Source organism: Pseudophryne corroboree, chromosome 10, assembly GCF_028390025.1.
Source record: "Pseudophryne corroboree isolate aPseCor3 chromosome 10, aPseCor3.hap2, whole genome shotgun sequence".
NCBI lineage: Eukaryota > Metazoa > Chordata > Amphibia > Anura > Myobatrachidae > Pseudophryne > Pseudophryne corroboree.
The window spans coordinates 6,365,540-6,385,481 of NC_086453.1; the positions used below are offsets into that span (position 1 = coordinate 6,365,540).

Sequence of the window (19,942 nt, forward strand, 5' to 3'; positions counted from 1 at the left end):
CAGTAGTAGAGCTATGGGTATCTCCCTGGTGTGCAGTGGGAGTACTGTAGGTGAGTCAGGGCCAGTAGTAGAGCTTTGGGTATCTCCCTGGTGTGCGGTGGGAGTACTGTAGGTGGGTCGGGTCAATTAGTAGAGCAATGGGTATCTCCCTGGTGTGTGGTGGGAGTACTGTAGGTGAGTCAGGGCCAGCAATAGAGCTATGGGTATCTCGCTGGTGTGCGGTGGGAGTACTGTAGGTGGGTCAGGGCCAGCAGTAGAGCTATGGGTATCTCCCCGGTGTGTGGTGGGAGTACTGTAGGTGGGCCAGGGCCAGCAGTAGAGCTATGGGTATCTCCCCGGTGTGTGGTGGGAGTACTGTAGGTGGGTCAGGGCCAGCAGTAGAGCTATGGGTATCTCCCCGGTGTGCGGTGGGAGTACTGTAGGTGGGTCAGTAGTAGAGCTATGGGTATCTCGCTGGTGTGCGGTGGGGGTACTGTAGGTGGGTCAGGGCCAGCAGTAGAGCTATGGGTATTCTCCTTGGTGTGTGGTGGGGGTACTGTAGGTGAGTCAGAGTCAGTAGTAGAGCTATGGGTATCTCCCTGGTGTGCGGTGGGAGTACTGTAGGTGGGTCAGGGTCAGTAGTAGAGCTATGGGTATCTCCCTGGTGTGTGGTCGGAGTACTGTAGGTGGGTCAGGGCCAGCAGTAGAGCTATGGGTATCTCCCTGGTGTGTGGTGGGAGTACTGTAGGTGGGTCAGGGCCAGCAGTAGAGCTATGGGTATTCTCCTTGGTGTGTGGTGGGAGTACTGTAGGTGGGTCAGGGCCAGCAGTAGAGCCTACTGCAGGACGTTATATCGCTGGCTGTACTCACTTTGGGCCAGGACTTCCGTCTGCTGAGCTCCCACCCATAATTATCGGACGCGGTGCAGAAGCTGTGGCACCTGCAGCGGGGAGGTGACTCTCAGGGTGACACTGCCCAATGTCCGCCATGCTTCATGTGTGACCGCTACTTTTATACACTGATTTTTATTTACCATAAAAAGGTTTAAAGTGAGTTTGGAAACGTATTCATCGACACTGAACACCGACACGACGACACATCAGTACTCACATGTTCTCCACAAACACATTTTATTAGGAAGGATTAGTGAGTATTAGAGTATGTTGTGCGGCTTCTGCCCACAGCGCCTCCTTGTGGAATTCAGTTGTTGTTGATGATCTGGAAAGAAATTAGATGGGAAGATTATATATATACCCAGAGCAGCAATACTGACACACTGATACTCCCAGCTGCGCAATACTCACATTGGTCACCCAGTCATTGAACGCAGACACGCGGGTGAATACTGTCGGCTTCTTCAGAGCATTGCACCCAAGAGATGACACGAAGCTGGCAATGCCATGGACATACCACCTGCCGTCACTGCCCTGGCAGTTCAGAGGTCCGCCGGAGTCCCCCTGGAAACAGACAATGTGTCAGGGTGCGGTGGTGTGAGGAGGGGGAGCAGCCATGGTTGGGTGGGGGGGAGGCTGCAGGTGGCAGCAATGTGGCAGGGGCATGCTATGCGATGGTGTCAGTGCGCTGGGAGGGGGCATGTTGGCAGTAATGTACAGGTTGGGGGGGCGGCAGTGGGAGCAGTGCACTGGGAGGGGGCATGTTGGCAGTAATGTACAGGTTGGGGTGGCGGCAGTGGGAGCAGTGCACTGGGAGGGGGCATGTTGGCAGTAATGTACAGATTGGGGTGGCGGCAGTGGGAGCAGTGCACTGGGAGGGGGCATGTTGGCAGTAATGTACAGGTTGGGGTGGCAGCAGTGGAAGCAGTGCACTGGGAGGGGTCATGTTGGCAGTAATGTACAGGTTGGGGGGGTGGCAGTGGGAGCAGTGCACTGGGAGGGGGCATGTTGGCAGTAATGTACAGGTTGGGGGGTGGCAGTGGGAGCAGTGCACTGGGAGGGGTCATGTTGGCAGTAATGTACAGGTTGGGGTGGCGGCAGTGGGAGCAGTGCACTGGGAGGGGGCATGTTGGCAGTAATGTACAGATTGGGGTGGCGGCAGTGGGAGCAGTGCACTGGGAGGGGGCATGTTGGCAGTAATGTACAGGTTGGGGTGGCAGCAGTGGAAGCAGTGCACTGGGAGGGGTCATGTTGGCAGTAATGTACAGGTTGGGGGGTGGCAGTGGGAGCAGTGCACTGGGAGGGGGCATGTTGGCAGTAATGTACAGTTTGGGGGGGTGGCAGTGGGAGCAGTGCACTGGGAGGGGGCATGTTGGCAGTAATGTACAGGTTGGGGTGGCGGCAGTGGGAGCAGTGCACTGGGAGGGAGCATTGTGGCTGGCTAGTCTCTCCGGCCAAATTTCTGTGACAGGACGGTACCGTACGGAAGCACTCGCCGCTTGCCGCGTCCCGTCGACTGCGCACAGATTGGAAGGTCAAGCCGCACGAGGCCTGACCACATAGGGGATTCCCGCTTACCGTCAGTAACCGCCTGTTACTGACTCCACCCACTGCGTTGTGGGCGGGTTCTTGCTGCCACCACCAAACTCCTAACCTGCCGTGGCGTTTGTAACCACGGTTCTGCTCTGTATGTGCCGACGCACTGCCTTACCACAGCTGTGTGGTGCTGACGAATCCCCACTAGCCACTTGCTAGGCCTCTACCGGTAGCTGGCGGAAGGCGGAGCTTGGAGACGCTAGGTACTTCCCTGGACAGCCGGAGGATGGGGCTAGGTTTGGCCTAACCCTGTTGGTCACAAGATGAAGCAGTCTTCTTGAGGCAAAGATGTTTATTTGCTCAATAGTTCTAAAGAGAACCCTTCCCTATTGCTAGGGGCAACAGCATACAATCAGATGTTTCAGCAGAATGAAGATGGTACAACTACAACTCTGGAGGCACGCAGGTCTCCTTTTTATGTCAGTTTTCCACACAGTACCACAGGGGGGTAAGCCCTCCCTGTCTTCTCCAACCAATCAGGTTATTTTACAAAATACCAATAAATTACATTTTACAAGGATATAAGTGCAATAAAACAATATCCTCCTTCCTGTCACCCAGACAACGTTTGGTATCAGATTAACATTCACTATTGATAAATTTATCACATATCTTCAAAATACAGATGTTTCTGGTCATTCCCATCTCCAGGCAATCCCAGTGTTTAAGATTACAACAGGAATGGCTACAATACAAACAAACGGTCTTCCTTCCTTTATCTTCCATTTAGGGATCGTATATCAAATCGCCTACATGAAACAAGTTCCAAGCCCATAAACCCAGTGATTAGTATCTCTCTCTAAGGAACTTACACATCAAAAGGTATTGTCCTTCACACCTCTCTGATAGAACAGGGCCATTAGCATGCCACTTCCTATTTCCAGAGGATAAGAGTTGCTTATTCAGACAGCTATAGTAACTGCATTTTTCCTTTAAATATACACCAAGCCTGTCTTGAATATAAAATAGATACAGTTAAACATGCCTTCCTGCAATGGTGCACAGAGCACTACATATGACATGTTAAAAGTAAAACACATCATTAAACAAACTTTTAAACAGTCCGTAACATGGCGCCGGGCACGAGGGTTAACCCCTTCAGTGCCGCAGACGCCATTACACGTGTGGCTGGCTAGTCTCTCCGGCCACAGGCATGTTGGCAGTAATGTACAGGTTGGGGTAGCAGCAGTGGAAGCAGTGCACTGGGAGGGGTCATGTTGGCAGTAATGTACAGGTTGGGGGGGTGGCAGTGGGAGCAGTGCACTGGGAGGGGGCATGTTGGCAGTAATGTACAGGTTGGGGGGGGTGGCAGTGGGAGCAGTGCACTGGGAGGGGGCATGTTGGCAGTAATGTACAGGTTGGGGTGGCGGCAGTGGGAGCAGTGCACTGGGAGGGGGCATGTTGGCAGTAATGTACAGGTTGGGGGGGTGGCAGTGGGAGCAGTGCACTGGGAGGGGGCATGTTGGCAGTAATGTACAGGTTGGGGGGGTGGCAGCTGAAGCAGTGCACTGGGAGGGGGCATGTTGACAGCAATGTACAGGTTGTAGGGGTGGCAGCAGGAGCAGTGCACTGGGAGGGGGCATGTTGGCAGTAATGTACAGGTTGGGGGGGTGGCAGCGGGAGCAGTGCACTGGCAGGGGGCATGTTGGCAGTAATGTACAGGTTGGGGGGGGGTAGCAGTGGGAGCAGTGCACTGGGAGGGGGCATGTTGGCAGTAATGTACAGGTTGGGGGGGTGGCAGCGGGAGCAGTGCACTGGCAGGGGGCATGTTGGCAGTAATGTACAGGTTGGGGGGGGGGTAGCAGTGGGAGCAGTGCACTGGGAGGGGGCATGTTGGCAGTAATGGGGGGGGGGGAGGGGTGCTGGCAGTAATTTGTCCTCTGATCGCTTTCGGGACTCATAATTAGATCTCTGCTCTGTGACAGGACAGGGGCCCCCTGAATAGTAAATGACCCCACATTTTAGGGGTGTTAATGGTTTAGCACTGGAATCAGCTAGAGATCGGGGTCTTCCCCAGTGACATGTGGCCCTTTTCTGGAGCTCTGCACACTGGGGCCCCTGTGTAGAGACTCCAGTAGGCAGGACAGGGAAGTATTGCAGTCAGATAAATGTGGCTCCTGAGGGCCCAGATCAGGACGCAGGTGATCAGTAGTAAGCAGCTGGACTTGGTGGCTTCATGTCCGGCCACATATCTGGAACACGGCCTACAGACGGAGCACGCCCAGGCTTTGTACTTACATTGCAACCAGCCTGGACATCCCCCCCGGCACAGACCATGGAGGTCTTCACCGTGCTGCCCCACCAGTCCCTCTGGCTGCAGGTCTGATGGTCCACCACTGGCAGGAGGGCCTGCTGCAGAACATCGGGGAGGACTCCACCAGCTACAGAGACAAAGCCACAATGTAACACAACATGTCCACCTGTACCGTAACGGTCTCTACTACTACTGCACACATACTGGTCAGACGCCCCCAGCCGCTGATGAAGCAGGGGTAGTTATTGGGGAGAATCTCCTGTGCCGGGGGCAAGCAGCCCGTCTTCACCTCATCATTGAGTAACGCAACGTGGGACAGCTTGATGAGAGCGATATCATTCCTGGAGAGAGAAGAGACCAGGACACGGCTGTCACAGAGAGGGACCTACAGGGGACAGTACACCCCCACCTACCCAGGGACTGCACAGGGGACAACACCCCCACCTCTCCAGGGATTGTTACACCCCCCAACCTCCCAAGGGGCTTCTACACCCCCACCTCCCCAGGTACTGCACAGGGGACAACACCCCCACCTCCCCAGGGACTGCACAGGGGACAATACACTCCCCACCTCCCCAGGGACTATTACACCCCCCACCTCTCCAGGGACTGCTACACCCCCCCCCCCCCCTACCCAGGGACTGCTACACCCCCCACCTACCCAGGGACTGCTACACCCCCCACCTCCCCAGGAACTGCTACACCCCCCACCTCCCCAGGGACTATTACACCCCCCACCTCCCCAGGGACTATTACACCCCTCACCTACCCAGGGACTGCTACACCCCCCACCTACCCAGGGACTGCTACACCCCCCCACCTACCCAGGGACTGCTACACCCCCCACCTCCCCAGGGGATAATCATACTACACCCCCCACATTCCCAGGAACTGCTACACCCACCTCCCCAGGGACTGCACAGGGGACAATACACCCCCACCTCCCCAGGAACTACTACACCCCCCACCTCCCCAGGGGATACTACACCCCCCACCTCCCCAGGGACTCCACAGGGGACAACAAACGCCCACCTCCCCAGGGACTATTACACCCCCCACCCCAGGGACTGCACAGGGGACAATACACCCCCCCCCCCCCCACCTCCCCAGGGGATACTACACCCCCCACATTCCCAGGGACTGCTACACCCACCTCCCCAGGGACTATTACACCCCCCACCTCCCCAGGGGATACTACACCCCCCACATTCCCAGGGACTGCACAGGGGACAATACACCCCCACCTCCCCAGGGACTGCACAGGGGACAGTACACCCCTACCTCCCCAGGGACTGCACAGGGGACAACACCCCCATCTCTCCAGGGATTATTACACCCCCCCAACCTCCCAAGGGGCTTCTACACCCCCCACCTCCCCAGGGACTATTACACCCCCCACCTCCCCAGGGGATACTACACCCCACACATTCCCAGGGACTATTACACCCCCCACGTCCCCAGGGACTATTACACCCCCCACCTCCCCAGGGGATACTACACCCCACACATTCCCAGGAACTGCTACACCCACCTCCCCAGGGACTGCACAGGGGACAGTACACCCCCCACCTCCCCAGGGACTATTACACCCCCCACCTCTCCAGGGACTGCACAGGGGACAACACCCCCCAACCTCCCAAGGGGCTACTACACCCCCCACCTCCCCAGGGGATACTACACCCCCCACATTCCCAGGGACTATTACACCCCCCACCTCCCCAGGGGATACTACACCCCACACATTCCCAGGGACTCCACAGGGTACAACAAACGCCCACCTCCCCAGGGACTATTACACCCCCCACCCCAGGGACTGCACAGGGGACAGTACACCCCCCACCTACCCAGGGACTATTACACCCCCCCACCTCCCCAGGGGATACTACACCCCACACATTCCCAGGGACTATTACACCCCACACATTCCCAGGGACTGCTACACCCACCACCTCCCCAGGGACTGCACACGGGACAATACACCCCCACCTCCCCAGGAACTACTACACCCCCCACCTGATCAGGGACTCCACAGGGGACAACAAATGCCCACCTCCCCAGGGACTATTACACCCCCCACCCCAGGGACTGCACAGGGGACAATACACCCCTCACCTCCCCAGGGACTGCACAGGGGACAATACACCCCCACCTCCCCAGGAACTACTACACCCCCCACCTCCCCAGGGACTATTACACCCCCACCTCCCCAAGAACTACTACACCCCCCACCTCCCCAGGGACTACTACACCCCCCACCTCCCCAGGGACTCCACAGGGGACAACAAACGCCCACATCCCCAGGGACTATTACACCCCCCACCCCAGGGACTGCACAGGGGACAATACACCCCCCACCTCCCCAGGGACTATTACACCCCCACCTCCCCAAGAACTACTACACCCCCCACCTCCCCAGGGGACAAAAAGGCCCAGCTCCCCAGGGACTACTACACCCCCCACCTCCCCAGGGACTGTACAGGGGACAATACACCACCCACCTCCCCAGGGACTATTACACCCCCACCTCTCTAGGGACTGCACAGGGGATATTACACCCCCACCTCTCCAGGGACTGTACACACAGACAGAAGGGGGTGCAGATGCACTAAACGATCATTACAGTATAATATAGTAAATCATAAGAGGTTGTTAGTATATCGTTGGCCAATGATATCGGCCTGCCCACCAATCGTCCAGGTCACCTCTTGTCGGGCAGGTTCCTAACACTATGGGGCTAACATCCGGAACGCAGGAAACCCCCATAGTGTTAGGAACCGGCCCGACAAGAGGTGACCTGGACGATTGGTGGGCAGGCCGATATCATTGGCCAACGATATACTAACAACCTCTTATGATTTACTATATTATACTGTAATGATCGTTTAGTGCATCTGCACCCCCTTCTGTCTGTGTGTACTACTTTATTCTCAGCAGCATAGCACCTTTCATTACTGGAGGGTGTGCAATTTACAACCATTTCCCCAGGGACTGTACAGGGGACAATACTCCCACCACCTCCCCAGGGACTACTACACCCCCCACCTTCCACAGGGACAACAAACCCCACCTTCCCAAGGACTGTACAGGGGACAATACACCACCCACCCCAGGGACTGTACTGGGGACAATACACCACTCACCTACCCAGGGACTATACAGGGGACAATACACCACCCACCTACCCAGGGACTATACAGGGGACAATACACCACCCACCTACCCAGGGACTATACAGGGGACAATACACCACCCACCTACCCAGGGACTATACAGGGGACAATGCACCACCCACCTACCCAGGGACTACTACACCCCCCACCTTCCACAGGGACAACAAACCCCACCTTCCCAGGGACTGTACAGGGGACAATACTCCCACCACCTCCCCAGGGACTACTACACCCCCCACCTTCCACAGGGACAACAAACCCCACCTTCCCAGGGACTGTACAGGGGACAATACTCCCACCACCTCCCCAGGGACTACTACACCCCCCACCTTCCACAGGGACAACAAACCCCACCTTCCCAGGGACTGTACTGGGGACAATACACCACTCACCTACCCAGGGACTATACAGGGGACAATAAACCACCTACCCAGGGACTATACAGGGGACAATGCACCACCTACCCAGGGACTATACAGGGGACAATGCACCACCTACCCAGGGACTATACAGGGGACAATGCACCACCCACCTACCCAGGGACTATACAGGGGACAATACACCACCCACCCCCGGGACTGTACTGGGGACAATACACCACCCACCTACCCAGGGACTATACAGGGGACAATACACCACCCACCCCAGGGACTGTACCTGGGACAATACACCACCCACCCCAGGGACTGTACTGGGGACAATACACCACCCACCCCAGGAACTGTACAGGGGACAATATTACCAACAACTCCCCAGGGACTGTATCGGGGACAATACACCGGTATCCGTTGACATGGTCGACCATGTTATGGTCGACCATGTTATGGTCGACAGTCATTAGGTCGACCACTATTGGTCAAGATTGACATGGTCGACATTGACATGGTCGACATGGACACATGAAAATGGTCGACACGTGAAAGGTCGACACATGAAAAGGTCGACATGAGTTTAACTTTTTTTTTTTTTTGGGGGGAACTTTTCCATACTTTACGATCCACATGGACTACGATTGGAACGGCAAAGTGTGCCGAGCGAAGTGGTAGCGGAGTGAAGGCACCATGCCCGAAGCATGGCGAGCGAAGCGATCCATGCGAGGAGACGCGGTGCACTAATTGGGGTTCCCAGTCACTTTACGCAAAAACGACACCAAAAAAAGTAAAAAAAACTCATGTTGACCTTTCATCTGTCGACCATTTTCACGTGTCGACCATGTGTCCATGTCGACCATGTCAATGTCGACCTAATGACTGTCGACCATAACATGGTCGACCATTCATACCGGAACCCAATACACCACCCACCCCAGGGACTGTACTGGGGACAATACACCACCCACCTACCCAGGGACTATACAGGGGACAATACACCACCCACCTCCGGGACTGTACTGGGGACAATACACCACCCACCTACCCAGGGACTATACAGGGGACAATACACCACCCACCTCCGGGACTGTACAGGGGACAATACACCACCCACCTCCGGGACTGTACTGGGGACAATACACCACCCACCTCCGGGACTGTACTGGGGACAATACACCACCCACCCCAGGGACTGTACTGGGGACAATACACCACCCACCTACCCAGGGACTATACAGGGGACAATGCACCACCCACCTACCCAGGGACTATACAGGGGACAATACACCACCTACCTACCCAGGGACAATACAGGGGACAATGCACCACCCACCTACCCAGGGACTGTACCTGGGACAATACACCACCCACCCCAGGGACTGTACCTGGGACAATACACCACCCACCCCAGGGACTGTACTGGGGACAATAAACCACCCACCCCAGGGACTGTACTGGGGACAATACACCACCCACCCCAGGGACTGTACTCGGGACAATACACCACCCACCCCAGGGACTGTACTGGGGACAATATTACCAACAACTCCCCAGGGACTGTATCGGGGACAATACACCGGTATCCGTTCACATGGTCGACCATGTTATGGTCGACAGTCATTAGGTCGACATTGACATGGTCGACATGGACACATGGTCGACACATGAAAATGGTCGACATGTGAAAGGTCGACACATGAAAAGGTCGACATGAGTTATTTTAACTTTTTTTTCTTTTGGGGAACTTTTCCATACTTTACGATCCACATGGACTACGATTGGAACGGTAAAGTGTGCCGAGCGAAGCGGTAGCGGAGCGAAGGCACCATGCCCGAAGCATGGGGAGCGAAGCGATCCATGCGAGGAGACGCGGTGCACTAATTGGGGTTCCCAGTCACTTTACGCAAAAACGACACCAAAAAAAGTAAAAAAACTCATGTTGACCTTTCATGTGTCGACCATTTTCACGTGTCGACCATGTGTCCATGTCGACCATGTCAATGTCGACCTGATGACTGTCGACCATAACATGGTCGACCATTCATACCGGAACCCAATACACCACCCACCCCAGGGACTGTACTGGGGACAATACACCACCCACCTACCCAGGGACTATACAGGGGACAATAAACCACCTACCCAGGGACTATACAGGGGACAATACACCACCCACCCCAGGGACTATACAGGGGACAATACACCACCTACCCAGGGACTATACAGGGGACAATACACCACCTACCCAGGGACTATACAGGGGACAATACACCACCTACCCAGGGACTATACAGGGGACAATACACCACCCACCTACCCAGGGACTATACAGGGGACAATACACCACCTACCCAGGGACTATACAGGGGACAATACACCACCCACCTACCCAGGGACTATACAGGGGACAATGCACCACCCACCTACCCAGGGACTATACAGGGGACAATGCACCACCCACCTACCCAGGGACTGTACTGGGGACAATACACCACCCACCTACCCAGGGACTATACAGGGGACAATACACCACCTACCCAGGGACTATACAGGGGACAATACACCACCTACCCAGGGACTATACAGGGGACAATACACCACCCACCTACCCAGGGACTATACAGGGGACAATACACCACCTACCCAGGGACTATACAGGGGACAATACACCACCCACCTACCCAGGGACTATACAGGGGACAATGCACCACCCACCTACCCAGGGACTATACAGGGGACAATGCACCACCCACCTACCCAGGGACTGTACTGGGGACAATACACCACCCACCTACCCAGGGACTATACAGGGGACAATACACCACCTACCCAGGGACTATACAGGGGACAATGCACCACCCACCCCCGGGACTGTACTGGGGACAATACACCACCCACCCCAGGGACTGTACTGGGGACAATAAACCACCCACCCCAGGGACTGTACTGGGGACAATAAACCACCCACCCCAGGGACTGTACTGGGGACAATACACCACCCACCCCAGGGACTGTACTGGGGACAATAAACCACCCACCCCAGGGACTGTACTGGGGACAATACACCACCCACCTCCGGGACTGTACTGGGGACAATACACCACCCACCTCCGGGACTGTACTGGGGACAATACACCACCCACCCCAGGGACTGTACTGGGGACAATACACCACCCACCTACCCAGGGACTATACAGGGGACAATGCACCACCCACCTACCCAGGGACTATACAGGGGACAATACACCACCCACCCCAGGGACTGTACCTGGGACAATACACCACCCACCCCAGGGACTGTACTGGGGACAATAAACCACCCACCCCAGGGACTGTACTGGGGACAATACACCACCCACCCCAGGGACTGTACTCGGGACAATACACCACCCACCCCAGGGACTGTACTGGGGACAATATTACCAACAACTCCCCAGGGACTGTATCGGGGACAATACACCGGTATCCGTTCACATGGTCGACCATGTTATGGTCGACAGTCATTAGGTCGACATTGACATGGTCGACATGGACACATGGTCGACACATGAAAATGGTCGACATGTGAAAGGTCGACACATGAAAAGGTCGACATGAGTTATTTTAACTTTTTTTTCTTTTGGGGAACTTTTCCATACTTTACGATCCACATGGACTACGATTGGAACGGTAAAGTGTGCCGAGCGAAGCGGTAGCGGAGCGAAGGCACCATGCCCGAAGCATGGGGAGCGAAGCGATCCATGCGAGGAGACGCGGTGCACTAATTGGGGTTCCCAGTCACTTTACGCAAAAACGACACCAAAAAAAGTAAAAAAACTCATGTTGACCTTTCATGTGTCGACCATTTTCACGTGTCGACCATGTGTCCATGTCGACCATGTCAATGTCGACCTGATGACTGTCGACCATAACATGGTCGACCATTCATACCGGAACCCAATACACCACCCACCCCAGGGACTGTACTGGGGACAATACACCACCCACCTACCCAGGGACTATACAGGGGACAATAAACCACCTACCCAGGGACTATACAGGGGACAATACACCACCCACCCCAGGGACTATACAGGGGACAATACACCACCTACCCAGGGACTATACAGGGGACAATACACCACCTACCCAGGGACTATACAGGGGACAATACACCACCTACCCAGGGACTATACAGGGGACAATACACCACCCACCTACCCAGGGACTATACAGGGGACAATACACCACCTACCCAGGGACTATACAGGGGACAATACACCACCCACCTACCCAGGGACTATACAGGGGACAATGCACCACCCACCTACCCAGGGACTATACAGGGGACAATACACCACCTACCCAGGGACTATACAGGGGACAATACACCACCCACCTACCCAGGGACTATACAGGGGACAATGCACCACCCACCTACCCAGGGACTATACAGGGGACAATACACCACCTACCCAGGGACTATACAGGGGACAATGCACCACCCACCCCCGGGACTGTACTGGGGACAATACACCACCCACCCCAGGGACTGTACAGGGGACAATACACCACCTACCCAGGGACTATACAGGGGACAATATTACCAACAACTCCCCAGGGACTGTATAGGGGACAATACACCACCCACCCCAGGGACTGTACCGAAGACGTGGGTGTCGTGGACACCCACGAGTGGGAATAGTCCTGTTTTGACGGGATCCCGACAGCCGGCAAGTTGAAAGGATCCCATACAGTGGTATTATTACATACTGCGCTGTGTGGCTATATACTGTACATACTGCACTGTGTGACCATATACATACTGCGCTGTATGACTGTATACTGTACATACTACACTGCCTGGCCATATACATACTGCGCTGTGTGGCTATATACTGTACATACTACACTGCCTGGCCATATACATACTGCGCTGTGTGGCTATATACTGTACATACTACACTGCCTGGCCATATACATACTGCGCTGTGTGACTGTATACTGTACACACTACACTGCCTGGCCATATACATACTGCGCTGTGTGACTGTATACTGTACATACTACACTGCCTGGCCATATACATACTGCATTGTGTGGCTGTATACTGTACATACTACACTGCCTGGCCATATACATACTGCGCTGTGTGGCTATATATACTGTACATACTACACTGCCTGGCCATATACATACTGCGCTGTGTGGCTATATACTGTACATACTACACTGCCTGGCCATATACATACTGCATTGTGTGGCTGTATACTGTACATACTACACTGCCTGGCCATATACATACTGCGCTGTGTGGCTATATACTGTACATACTACACTGCCTGGCCATATACATACTGCGCTGTGTGGCTATATACTGTACACACTACACTGCCTGGCCATATACATACTGCGCTGTGTGACTGTATACTGTACACACTACACTGCCTGGCCATATACATACTGCGCTGTGTGACTGTATACTGTACATACTACACTGCCTGGCCATATACATACTGCGCTGTGTGGCTATATACTGTACATACTACACTGCCAGGCCATATACATACTGCATTGTGTGGCTGTATACTGTACATACTACACTGCCTGGCCATATACATACTGCGCTGTGTGGCTATATACTGTACGTACTACACTGCCTGGCCATATACATACTGCGCTGTGTGGCTATATACTGTACATACTACACTGCCTGGCCATATATATACATACTGCGCTGTGTGGCTATATACTGTACATACTACACTGCCTGGCCATATACATACTGCGCTGTGTGGCTATATACTGTACATACTACACTGCCTGGCCATATACATACTGCGCTGTGTGGCTATATACTGTACATACTACACTGCCTGGCCATATACATACTGCGCTGTGTGGCTATATACTGTACATACTACACTGCCTGGCCATATACATACTGCGCTGTGTGGCTATATACTGTACATACTACACTGCCTGGCCATATACATACTGCGCTGTGTGGCTATATACTGTACATACTACACTGCCTGGCCATATACATACTGCGCTGTGTGGCTATATACTGTACATACTACACTGCCTGGCCATATACATACTGCGCTGTGTGGCTATATACTGTACATACTACACTGCCTGGCCATATACATACTGCGCTGTGTGGCTATATACTGTACATACTACACTGCCTGGCCATATACATACTGCGCTGTGTCGCTGTATACTGTACATACTACACTGCCTGGCCATATACATACTGCGCTGTGTGACTGTATACTGTACATACTACACTGCCTGGCCATATACATACTGCGCTGTGTGGCTATATACTGTACATACTGTACTGCCTGGCCATATACATACTGCATTGTGTGGCTGTATACTGTACATACTACACTGTCTGGCCATATACATACTGCGCTGTGTGGCTATATACTGTACATACTACACTGCCTGGCCATATACATACTGCGCTGTGTGGCTGTATACTGTACATACTACACTGCCTGGCCATATACATACTGCGCTGTGTGGCTATATACTGTACATACTACACTGCCTGGCCATATACATACTGCGCTGTGTGGCTGTATACTGTACATACTACACTGCCTGGCCATATACATACTGCGCTGTGTGGCTATATACTGTACATACTACAATGCCTGGCCATATACATACTGCGCTGTGTGGCTATATACTGTACACACTACACTGCCTGGACATATACATACTGCGCTGTGTGACTGTATACTGTACATACTACACTGCCTGGCCATATACATACTGCGCTGTGTGACTGTATAATGTACATACTACACTGCCTGGCCATATACATACTGCGCTGTGTGACTGTATACTGTACATACTACACTGCCTGGCCATATACATACTGCGCTGTGTGACTGTATACTGTACATACTACACTGCCTGGCCATATACATACTGTGCTGTGTGGCTATATACTGTACACACTACACTGCCTGGACATATACATACTGCGCTGTGTGGCTATATACTGTACATACTACACTGCCTGGACATATACATACTGCGCTGTGTGGCTATATACTGTACACACTACACTGCCTGGCCATATACATACTGCGCTGTGTGGCTATATACTGTACATACTACACTGCCTGGCCATATACATACTGCGCTGTGTGGCTATATACAGTACATACTGTACTGCCTGGCCATATACATACTGCGCTGTGTGGCTATATACTGTACATACTACACTGCCTGGCCATATACATACTGCGCTGTGTGGCTATATACTGTACGTATTACACTGTGTGGCCATATACATCCTGTCCTGCGTGGCCATATACATACTGCACACTGTGGCTATATACTGTACATACTGCATTGTGTGGCCATATACATACTGTGCTGTGTGGCTATATACTGTACATACTGTGCTGTGTGGCTATATACTGTACATACTGCGCTGTGTGACCATATACATACTGCGCTGTGTGGCTATATACTGTACATACTACACTGCCTGGCCATATACATACTGTGCTGTGTGGCTATATACTGTACATACTGCACTGTGTGGCCATATACATAATGCACTGTGTGGCTATATACTGCACATACTACACTGCCTGGCCATATACATACTGCACTGTGTGGCTATATACTGCACTGTGTGGCCATATACATACTGCGCTGCATGGACATATACTTACTGTACACTGAGCACCAGCACTTACCCGCTAGATACAGAGCTGCTCTTCCATCCTTCATGCACAAATATATCCGCTTTATTCACCGGTATAATCTGCTCGATCCCTTCCACAGCGCTGCGGTCGTGTTCCCCCAACACCACCTGATAGGTGCGGCTGGATCTGCAGGAGACACAATATACATTACCCCCCATACATTCTCCCGGGACTTTCCCCTGACATACCTACTGTCACACATGGTGATTTCCCAGCGTGGGTACACGTGGTGATTTCCCAACCTGGGTCACACATGTCCCCTGACATACCTACTGTCACACATGGTGGTTTCCAAGCCTGGGTCACACATGTCCCCCTGACATACCTACTGTCACACATGTCCCCTGACATACCTACTGTCACACGTGGTGATTTCCCAGCCTGGGTCACACATGTCCCCTGACATACCTACTGTCACACATGTCCCCTAACATACCTACTGTCACACGTGGTGATTTCCCAGCCTGGGTCACACATGTCCCCTGGCATACCTACTGTCACACATGTCCCCTAACATACCTACTGTCACACGTGGTGATTTCCCAGCCTGGGTCACACATGTCCCCTGGCATACCTACTGTCACACGTGGTGATTTCCCAGCCTGGGTCACACATGTCCCCTGACATACCTACTGTCACACATGTCCCCTGACATACCTACTGTCACACGTGGTGATTTCCCAGCCTGGGTCACACATGTCCCCTGACATACCTACTGTCACACATGTCCCCTGACATACCTACTGTCACACGTGGTGATTTCCCAGCCTGGGTCACACATGTCCCCTGACATACCTACTGTCACACGTGGTGATTTCCCAGCCTGGATCACACATGCCCCCTGACATACCTACTGTCACAAGTGGTGATTTCCCAGCCTGGGTCACACAAGTCCCCTGACATACCTACTGTCACACGTGGTGATTTCCCAGCCTGTGGATCACACATGCCCCCTGATATACCTACTGTCACACGAGGTGAGTTCCTAGCCTGTGGATCCCACATGCCCACTGACATACCTACTGTCACACGAGGTGATTTCCCAGTCTGGGTCACACATGTCCCCTGACAAATCCTACTGTCACACGTGGTGCTTTCCCAGTCTGGGTCACACATGCCCCCTGACATACCTACTGTCACACATGGTGGTTTCCAAGCCTGGGTCACACATGTCCCCCTGACATACCTACTGTCACACATGTCCCCTGACATACCTACTGTCACACGTGGTGATTTCCCAGCCTGGGTCACACATGTCCCCTGACAAATCCTACTGTCACACGTGGTGCTTTCCCAGTCTGGGTCACACATGCCCCCTGACATACCTACTGTCACACGTGGTGATTTCCCAGTCTGGGTCACACATGTCCCCTGACATACCTACTGTCACACGTGGTGATTTCCCAGCCTGGGTCACACATGTCCCCTGACATACATTCTGTAAGTGGAGGATACTGGGTAATCTCCCCTACGTCATCGCCCAGCACTTTACAGAGCAGAGGTGACGGGTGTGGTCATCACTACACTGCTTGGTGCAGGCGGGATACTTACGAGATGCAATGTGCCGCTGTCATGACCCAGGTGGGGGTGATGAGGCTTCCGCCACACGTATGGTGAAAGGTGTCCCCACTCTTATACTGCAGGGAGATCTGCCGGTAAGGAAATCAGTATTATTAGCAGCATTTGCGTGTGAGGTGCCACCAGGAGTACGCAGCGCTGTACAGCGTCACCATTCACATGCAGAGAAGGTGTAAAGAGAGAGACTTATAAATAGGTCGTCTCTACACTAATACCGAGCAGGACACAGGGGGTTATTCAGGGTTGTTAGCAAATCAAAAAAGCACACTAATGGGCAGAACCATGTGCACTGCAGGTGGGGCAGATGTAACATATGCAGAGAGATCTGGGTAACACCGTGCTGTACTGCAGGGGGGACAGATGTAACATATGCAGAGAGATCTGGGTAACACCGTGCTGTACTGCAGGGGGGACAGATGTAACATATGCAGAGGGACCTGGGTAACACCGTGCTGTACTGCAGGGTGGGGCAGATGTAACATGTGCAGAGAGTTAGATTTGGGTGGGTTATTTTTTTCTGTGCCGGGTAAATACCGGCTGCTTTATTTTAACACTGCAATTTAAATTTCAGTTTGAACACCCCCCACCCAAATCTAACTCTCTCTGTACATGTTACATATGTAACATGGTTTTGCACATTAGTGGGCTTTATTGGTTCGCTGGAAACGTTATCACCTTACATAATTACTGCACATTGTAGCTATATATCCATGTATTGCAGCAATAAAGGCTGCTCCATCTGTCTGGCCTGGTGAGGATGTGGCTTATTCTGACGTTACGAATGACAGATGACCATGTACGGGTCACGTTGCCAGTGTGAAGATAGGACGCCTTCGACACATCTGTACATCATCCGCTACAGAACGTGGTATTTATGTAAGAGCGCCGTAGCGCCTGCCGGTGACTGTACGGCTTCTATATTCTCTGTGAGCGTTTGGTGACACTTGGCAGCTATAGTGTGCCGCCGTCACTTCATATGTATCGTACATGCACCGACATTTACACAACGGGGCGACGTCACCACAATCCGGCTTCCCATGGGCGGCTGCAACTGTTGGTGGACAGGGCCGGATCTAGGGGGAAGGGGAAGGACGGGCGGCGAAGGGGGCGACCGCCCCCCCTAACACAGTCATAGCCACGCCCACTTTTGAGCAGAAGAGAGCTCTCCGGGGAGAGCATGAGGCAGAACGATGTGCTGCAGCTTATACCACAGCAGCACAGAGGAGCCAGGAGAGCAAGGGTTACAGAGCATTTGCCCCTCACTTGCTGGTGTGTGGGTACTAGGGCTAATAAATACAATTACCCCATAGCACAGTCACATGTACATAGAACAATCACAAAGCTCTATCTCAGTCTCACTCAAAAAGTTCAGTCAGAATTGAGAGGAGGAGGAGGAGTTAGGATTGCAGATGGGAGGAGTTGGGACTGTAGAGGGAGGAGTCAAGATTAAACAGTAAACCTAAAGAAAAGTCTAGATCCGTCCCTGTTGGTGCACGTTGCATTGCAGTCGTTATTATGGTACTTAATGGCCGGAGAGTGTACCATGCATATATACAATAAGTAGCCCTGGCACAGCTCACAGTCCCCCCCTGGCATAAGCAGCTCTGGTCACATGCCATCCTATAATGTCTCTATACCCCCCCCCCCCCCTCACATATGGACACACTTACCTGCCAGGGCCAGCTGTGGGGCGTGGCATTCTCCCCATTCACTACACGGCTATTGGGGGTGTAGGTGGGCACCCCACACCCATAGGCTGCGGAGGAGAACAGTGACCATTAGATCTGGAACCCGTCTCGCTGTATAACGGTACAGGGCACTGACTTACCTCCGGCCGCCAGCAGGAAGGTGATCAGCAGCTTCAGCATGGTGTCATAGAGCAGCGTCTCTCACCTGCCGGCCTTTATACTCACCTTTATCAGGGAGGGCTGGGAATAGAGGAGGCTCAGGTACCAGGGAACAGGTGATGCCAGGCTCCGTGCCCAAGGCCTGTCCTGTCTGCCAGCCAAACTGGCCTGGAGAGGCGAGGAGGGGTCATTGTTAGCACGTCATGTTACATACGTTCATACCGGGTATATATAAGGATCATTATTATCGCAACATGTTATATACATATACACATACAGATGGAGCCCTGCTCATCTATCCCTTTCATAGGTTTTATTGAGCCAGTGCTGTAATGACTTATTCTGCGCATAGGACCCCTGCCCACAGCCTAGCGGGAGCACTATACATGCCTACCAAACGTGAATCAGAACCGGCACACCTGCTGTATTGTGGGGAGAGCCGGGGATTGGGTCAGGGTCCCAGCACCCGTACAACGAACAGAAGAGACGATAGCGTGCAGTAATATTATATGGGTCTCTCCTATAAGTATATG

The 19,942-nt window shown here is 53.2% G+C and overlaps 1 protein-coding gene across 1 annotated transcript; it reads right to left on the reverse strand.

Annotated features, from left to right (window-relative positions):
* Positions 1–1,092: 1,092 nt before the first annotated feature.
* LOC134966876 (chymotrypsin-like elastase family member 3B) lies at positions 1,093–19,644 on the reverse strand. Its single transcript, XM_063943914.1, has 8 exons — positions 19,391–19,644; positions 19,233–19,318; positions 17,536–17,633; positions 15,976–16,110; positions 4,927–5,063; positions 4,707–4,849; positions 1,284–1,436; positions 1,093–1,197 (listed from the first exon to the last, which is right to left on the reverse strand). The coding sequence occupies exons 1-8, from the start codon at positions 19,428–19,430 to the stop codon at positions 1,180–1,182; spliced, it is 810 nt and encodes a 269-aa protein (XP_063799984.1). The 5' UTR covers positions 19,431–19,644; the 3' UTR covers positions 1,093–1,179.
* Positions 19,645–19,942: the final 298 nt, after the last annotated feature.

Excerpts from the sequence above, each read along its gene's own strand:
- LOC134966876 (XM_063943914.1), bottom strand. The coding sequence starts at position 19,430 with ATGCTGAAGCTGCTGATCACCTTCCTGCTGGCGGCCGGAG. Across the intron at positions 4,850-4,926 it reads CGGCTGGGGGCGTCTGACCA|CTGGTGGAGTCCTCCCCGAT; the intron begins GTATGTGTGCAG and ends TTGTCTCTGTAG. Across the intron at positions 1,437-4,706 it reads ATGTCCAGGCTGGTTGCAAT|GGGGACTCCGGCGGACCTCT; the intron begins GTAAGTACAAAG and ends GTCTGTTTCCAG.